Raw genomic sequence first — 7,982 nt, 5'->3', positions numbered from 1 at the left:
CGGATCCTCGGCGTATGGGCCGACCCGTAGTACTAACAAGTTCTAAACCCAAGAGTAGGTCGGCCTTCCTTAGCATAGCCCAGAGGCCCATATTCCCATCAGGGTTTTTTTACTCCCCACAGTATGTATAGTAAAAAATAAATAGTAGAAGAAGATTTTATTATCAACCAAAAAAAAATATGATTAAGATTTGGACCTCCTCCATTGGTTTTGGGTACCCCCTTTATCGAATTCCCCTAGAGGAACGAATGAGGCTTACTAGCAATCTATACATTGAGGAGGATAAAGAAGAAAGCAATTAGGATATACTCTAAAATCAGGTTTATCAGGTCAAACTTGACGTCATTATAAGCCTTACTAATTTAGATTCAGCTTCAACATCATTTCACTTTGTTTTCCTTTCTATTTAGAAGACATGTAATTTTAGAGGAGGATATGACAAATTATACTACACAAAATACACCTTCTCAAATAATATGGAACAAAATTTTAAAAAAAAAAAGTAATTTTGCTTGTGGAAGGAAATAAAAAATAAAAAATAAACTTTATAGGATTTCAAGTTGACAAGACCACCAAAAGATAATTTAAAAAAATCAAAACATTTACTTTCTAATCTATCGCTCTGTTTGTTTCAGTATCAACGTTATTTGGAAAATGGTTCATTTTTCAAAGAGTATTTTCTAGAAAACTATATCATTTTCCAGTGTTTGGTAACGACCTTAAAAATGAGCTTGAGAATGTTTTTTGGTGTTTGGTATGCAAATTTTAATTTTAATTTTTTATATTTCTTGTGTAATTTAAAACATGCGTATTATGTAAACTAACTAATGTAATCAATATTAAAAAAAAAAAAAAAAACCAAGAATGAATTTAGTTTTCATACTAAAATTTTGACAATAGATATAATAAAAATTAGTTGTCAAATTTTCATGATCTCTACCACTCATCTTGCTCATATATATGGACAGAAACGTCCACATACACACACACACACACACACATATATATATATATATATATAAATTATTTGTCTATATACATAAAATTGACGGGAATACATCTTTAATAAGTACAAAATAACAATAACTTTTCATTGTCTACTCTTTTTGCTGGTACACTAATTGTCTACTATGGTCAACCAAAAGTTTTTAATATTACTCAAAATTATGTTTTTATATAATGTATCTACATAATATATCATTACTACATGAAATCTACATAATGTATCTATCAACAAAAAAGATTATCTTATGTAAAAGTAATTTAGAGCCATATAGGCATTATGTTTAAAATTTTCATCTTTTACTTCATTCATTCCATCTTTCTTCTTTTTTATTTTTTATTTTATTTTTCTAGCACTTTTATGTGAAAAAAAAACTTATACATGGAATCCATCAAACCAAACGTTTCTTAGAGAAAAGAATAAAATCAAGTTTGTAATTCAAAATAAAGAATTGAGATTTTGGTAGAGAGGAATGAATAATTACCGCTGCAAATATATTCTCTTTCAAGTTGGTAGAGAGGAATGAAATAATTATTGAGCAATGAGGGAAAAAAAATCTACTCAAAGAACTGTGTTATAAAGGGGAAGAGAAATATGGAGAGAGAGTGAGGGAGAGAGATCTATGGAAGATGAGAGACCAGAGTGAGTGACAATGAGGGTGTGAAGAAAGAAAAAAAAAAGAGAAAAGAGTGAGAGTGAGAGTGAGAGAGAGATTGTTTTCCAAAATTTTTTTTTGGAAAACAAGCTATAAAAAACAAGCCTTATTTTTATTAGGATTTTCCATTGACTAAAGATAGTTTTTCGTTGACCAGTTTTTTTTTGTCCTACCAAATACTGGAAAATGTGGAAAACTATCTTTACAGAAAGTTTTCCAGCAAAACAAACAGAGCGTATATCTATAATAATATCAATATTTATATATAATATAATATGAAATCTTTTTTATTTTTGTGGATATTTTTTAAAGTTACCATATAAGTTTTTGAAAATCAACAGTTATAAGCTTTTCACATGATGAGTCAAACATATATTTTTAATAGTTATGAATATATAATGCTATACTATGCTTCTTTAAATTAATTAAAACCACACATTTTTAAATAAATTAAGCAGGTCAAAACAAAATATATCCTTTTTAATTCATTTTTTTAAAATAATAATTCAATTAGATATGTCCTTTTCTATATATTCTCTAATTTCACCATTTACTTATGTACTTATTAATTAAAATATTTTATATATACTTTTTTTGTCTAACTTTATCATGTGTTACACGGGTTACTGACTAGGTCTATTGTTTCTAATAGTAAGGATAACTATTTCAATAACCTTTCTCGCAATATGTTAAAAGTAATAAGTTGCATCTTTTATTTTCACAAAATGGTACGTGACGAACTGTCATTGTAGGCACAGGCTGCTTTTATCAACTTAAATCAATTACTACTGAATATTCAAGTGGAGTTGTAAAGGAAAACGTGGGGATGGGAAATTAATTTTAAGGTTACCTGCTTTATCTTTTATGGCAAGACAAGCTTAAAATCCTCACTTCGACTTTCCAGTAGAATATACAAATTCCAGTGTTGGTATCTGGATTGATTCAGGATCTTTCATTTCTTTGCTGTCCACTATTTCTCTCACAACCAAAAAATAAAAATTCTCTTAACCTTGAATCTGGATATATATATATATTTTTTTCTCTTTATATAAATTCAGGGGTCAGGTTACATTTCAGAAAGGTTACGAAACAGGGCAATTTATCCTCCATGAACAGAGTCCAGGCTTAACCCTTTATCAATTCATATTGCTTACTAATCTAATCTAAGACTCTAAAATGCAAACAAACTGTGGCTTTTGCCAGGATAAATCAACTTCCGATCTAGACAGGTTGAAGCTAAACCTTATCAGTTGGCATAAAATGACTACCCCATAAATTTAGAGTCATAAATTTCCAAACAAGGACAAATTACTAGCAAGAAAATAAAAGACTTAAAAAGGGTTGGAAAAATAAATTCTAAAGAGTCACACTGGTGAAATGGTTTGCACCATTACATGTGTTGTACTTTTGAGAGGTGATGCTCAAAGTTTTTGATTTTGTCCTCAAATCCTCTGAATGATGGGGTTGCAGGTGCTCTCAAGCGTTTCCAGCTTGTCCTCATACTCTTCTGAATCCACGAGCTGGAGGCCATCTAATCACTGAATCACCTGTTCAATCGCATCATTAATCTTTTTCTTACGTACAAGGCCAAGCTTGGCACCAATCTTCTTATCATTGATAGTGTTTCTCATATCGTAGGCATAGTTCTCCAAAGCTACCTTAGCATCAACCTTCTTCCTGTGTTCATCATCTTCAGCCTTGTATATCTCTGCATCCTGGACCATTCTGTCAATCTCTTCACTGGACAGTCTTGCCTTATCATTAGTGATAGTGATCTTATTCATCACACCAGTGGTCATCTCCTTAGCAGAAACATTCAAGATACCATTAGTGTCAATATCAAAACAAGCTTTTGCCATAGTAACACCCCTAGGTGCTGGAGGAATGCCAGAGAGCCGAAATTGTCCCAATAAGTTGTTGTCACAAGTTCTAGCTCTCTCACCCTCGTAAACAGAGAACAACATAGAAGTTTGGTTGTCCCTATCGTTGCGGTATATCACCTTCTTCTTGGTGGGAATGGTGGTATTCCTTGGAATCACAACAGACATATCTGATCCATGAACCTCTATACCGAGGGACAGAGGAGTGACATCTAAGAGCATGATGTCTTGAAGTTTCTCATTACCCTTTCCGGTCAAGATTGCAGCTTGAACAGCAGCTCCATAAGCCACAGCCTCATCTGGATTAATGCTCTTACAAAGCTCCTTCCCATTGAAGAATTCCCGCAACAACTGCTGCACCTTGGGAATTCTGGAAGAACCACCTGTAATAACAACGTCATGGACACAGCTCTTGTCCATCTTAGCATCATTCAAACACTTCTCCACGATATGGATACACTTAGTGAACAAATCCATATTAAGTTCGGCAAACTTTGCACGGGTAATAGTTGAAGAGAAATCAATACCATTATGTAAATAATCAACTTCAATAGTAGTCTCCATTGCAGAAGAAAGAATTATTTTTGCTTTCTCACAAGCGGTTCTTAACCTCCTGAGAGCTTTGGAGTTTACACTAATATCCACCTTGTGCTGCCTCTCAAATATATTAACGAAGTGCTTTACCATTCTGTTATCAAAGTCCTCACCTCCAAGGTGAGTGTCTCCAGCAACAGCCTTTACTTCAAAGACACCCTTCTCAATGGTAATTAGTGAGACATCTGTAGTGCCACCACCCAAATCAAAAATCAATACATTTCTTTTGCCAATGCTACTTACCATCCTATCAAGACCGTAAGCAATGGCAGCAGCAGTTGGTTCATTAATTATACGCAGGACATTCAAGCCTGCAATGCGTCCAGCATCCCTTGTTGCCTTACGTTGTGAGTCATTGAAGTAGGCAGGGACAGTAACAACTGCATTCTTCACAGTTGTGCCCAGGTAGGCTTCGGCAATCTCACGCATCATTCTAAGGACCATAGATGAGATTTCCTCAGCAGAAAAGTGCTTCTCTTCGCCCTTATAATCGACAATTATCATAGGCTTATCACCAGGACCTTCAATAATCTTGAATGGCCAAAGATTGATATCACTTTGAACCAGGGGATCGCTGAATCTCCTACCAATCAATCGCTTGGCATCTACATGACAATACCATTTTAAGGAATTAAAAAATGATTTGATAACAATAAAGCATAAGGAGCAGAGATAAATTATTCATTTCTTGTCTATAGGTATATATATTTAAGTAGAATTAGAAAACATCCAAAATTGACAGTTTAGTATGCGTTTGGCTCCAAATTAAAAAGTCAGCTTATTTTACTATTCAGTTTATTTTTGTTACTATTTATAGCCCCCACTGCACTTTTTGGTACTATTCATAGATCTTATTGTACTATTTCAAGTAGCTTTTACTTTTATCTACAGTACTTTCAGCAAACAGTTTTCAATTTAAGCTCTTGCTGATGACCTTGAAAATTATTTAATTTAAATCGATACTATATGCCTGAAATTTATAACAGAGAACTTTGACTAAGATCATATTAACTACAATTAATAAAGCCAAAACTGTCCGTAATTGATAGCTTTTAACACTGTGTGCTGTGTGGTAGAATTTGGATGAGACTGTCGCCTATAAAATGGTGAATATGAATGCTATAAAACGTTGTGATATTCGGGTAAGTTCGTTTTTCTCCTGGGTCTTTTTGACTTATTGAATAAGGTAAAGCATAGTAATATATTTATCATTCGAAGAAAAAGTAAAGTTATATTTTTATTAAAAAACAGAATTATAGATATATTTTTATGTTATTTAATTTCAAATAAAATAAAAGGCAAATAATAATATGCTCATCCAAACATATTACAATGATTAAGTCAAATAACCCTGCATCTTTTGGCTAATATTTTAGTGCAAACTAATTTTGTAAAAGGAATAACTAGAAACGACCGGAAAATAAGTTCCATTTTTGCTTTAAATTATTCACTAATCTGATCAATTAATGCACAGAGAAGTTTGATAGTTATATATGAGACATTCAATTAATAAGTACTACATTCTTGAAAATAAATTAAATAAGTACTTTTAATAACTAACAAGTTAAATTAGAGAATTTGTGAAAAGAATCTTTCCTAATTTAATTAGAAATTATTAAACCTAAAATTAGAATTTGTTTAGTATTAGGGTCCTAGTTATCTCTATGCTTCAGGGGAAAGTTTATTTATATATGATACATATTAATTCAATAAGTACTAATAAATAAAATTTAATTAGATAATTTATAAAAAAAGATCAAACCTAATTTAATCAAAAATTGTTGTACCATTTGTTTACTTATAAAAAACGATGGTAAATTTTAATTAATTTAAACTAATATAGTTTGATATTATTTCTAACTATAAAAAATAAATTAATATATTAGAATGAGACCAGGGGTGAGAGGGGCCAATTGCCTCTCCTTTAGTTTCTTCTGTCCTTAAGTAGTTTGCATCCCTAATATGGTGAAAAGTAGAAAATAAACGACTCCCACTCTAGAGAAACAGACATTGATACCAACATAACGTTGGTATAGTAAAGTATAGCAAAGTATATAACATTTTCATCTACTTCACTATTCTTTTAAAGTATCTTTTATTTTGTCTAGGTTTTCAGCCATTTTACTAATTTATTCTTTTCTTTTTCATTCATTTCACTATTTTATCTCTTTTCTTGCTGAGTAATTTACGTATATTGCAAATTTTACGACATTAGTCGTATAAGATGATATATCACCGTCACAAAAAAAAAAAAATCAATTTATAAATTATTTATTACTTTTTCAAGTAGCACAAACCACATTCTTACCGTATCAAATTATTAGCATTTTGTAGCAAAATTTGTAGTAATTTAACATTTTGTTTTTGTCTTTTCTCGTAGAAATTCAATTATTGGGCCCATAATTACATAAATTAATATATTTTTAAAAACTTAATGCTCTTATAGTCCTGGACTAAATCCCTAAAGGCTAAAGCATCCTCTCTCTCTCTCTCTCTCTCTCTCTCTCTCTCTCTCTCTTCAATGTTTTAAACTTTAGTTATAAACCCAAATTTTAAACACTTTGAAAAATAAAATAAAAATTGTTTTCTCAATTTATTCTAACAGGTCAAATTAGATGTTTGAGTTTTGTATATTTAGATAAATCTCTTACTTATTTTTTTTAATTTGAGCCTTGATAAATCTCTTACTAACAATAATACAAAAAAAAATGCAATTATACTCTTAAAACTTTTAGATTGATTTGTTCTCACAATTTATTTTAAGGGATCAAATTAGATGTCCAAATTTTGTATATTTAGATAAATCTCTTACCTTTTTTATTTTTTATATCTAATAAATCTTTTACTTTGATTATTAGTAACTATGAATTAGTTATTTTTATTTCTTTATTTTAATGATATGAAATATATACACAATTGTTTAATTATTTACTATTCATATTGATTGATATATTTTTTTTTATACAATTGATATTTTTTAGATTAACTTTGTTTTTAATATTGACTTTTAATCTTCTCCCCCTTAAACTGAAATTATGGCTTTGCTACTAAATGTGACAACAACCACCAAGCAATAATTCCAAAATTTTGCAGTACAAATTCACTCCCTTAGTCCTTTGTGACAAATGTCACTAGGTTAGGAGGGCCCTTTATGACAAATTATGAATTATTATGTAATGTAATATAGTTGTCAATTTGACATAGACAATTTTTCTTTCTCGAAAAAAGGTCCGAAAGACTATTTATTTCAATTTTGATCCAATCACAATTTAACAAATAAAATAAGATAATGTGGATTTTTTTTTAAATGTCATATGTGGAATTATTATTTTCATGCGATGAGCTTACAATATATGTGATCAAAGTTTTTTTCACGAATAACCTTATTATTATTAATGGGGGAGTATAACACTTAAAAAAAAAAAAAAAAAAAAATTGAAGATTACCAAAGATGGAGTTGGCAGGGTTCCTGGCGGCCTGATTCTTCGCCGCATCACCAACCAAGCGCTCGATGTGAGTGAAAGCAACATAAGATGGCGTCGTCCTCATTCCCTGATCATTTACTATTATCACTATATGATCATGTTGCCACACTGCCACGCACGAGTACGTCGTTCCCAGATCGATCCCTATCGCCGGACCCTTTCCATGGTCGGACATTGTCGTCAAGAATAGAAGCCCAAAAGACTTTTGTTAATCGAAACTAAGGTAGATGAAAATAGACTATGACGCACTTCAGAACTGAAAGGTTGAAGGACCTAAATAGTTAACAATTAACATGCATATAGGCAGATGCTTTTAGAAAAAGTAAAAAGAAACAGAAGAAAGCAGTTTTTATGGGACACTTTTG

At 31.1% G+C, this 7,982-nt stretch overlaps 1 protein-coding gene across 1 annotated transcript; it reads right to left on the bottom strand.

Annotated features, from left to right (window-relative positions):
- Positions 1–2,716: 2,716 nt before the first annotated feature.
- LOC142638923 (heat shock cognate 70 kDa protein-like) lies at positions 2,717–7,864 on the bottom strand. The gene is made up of 2 exons (XM_075813001.1): positions 7,579–7,864; positions 2,717–4,737 (listed from the first exon to the last, which is right to left on the bottom strand). Exons 1-2 carry the CDS (start codon positions 7,790–7,792, stop codon positions 3,194–3,196), a joined length of 1,758 nt encoding a protein of 585 aa, XP_075669116.1. The 5' UTR covers positions 7,793–7,864; the 3' UTR covers positions 2,717–3,193.
- Between the last annotated feature and the right edge of the window lie 118 nt (positions 7,865–7,982).

The sequence above is a fragment of the Castanea sativa genome, chromosome 6 (genome assembly GCF_040712315.1).
Source record: "Castanea sativa cultivar Marrone di Chiusa Pesio chromosome 6, ASM4071231v1".
Lineage (NCBI taxonomy): Eukaryota > Viridiplantae > Streptophyta > Magnoliopsida > Fagales > Fagaceae > Castanea > Castanea sativa.
Note: the sequence above shows the minus strand (reverse complement) of the source record. Positions and strands in the feature narration are given on the sequence as shown.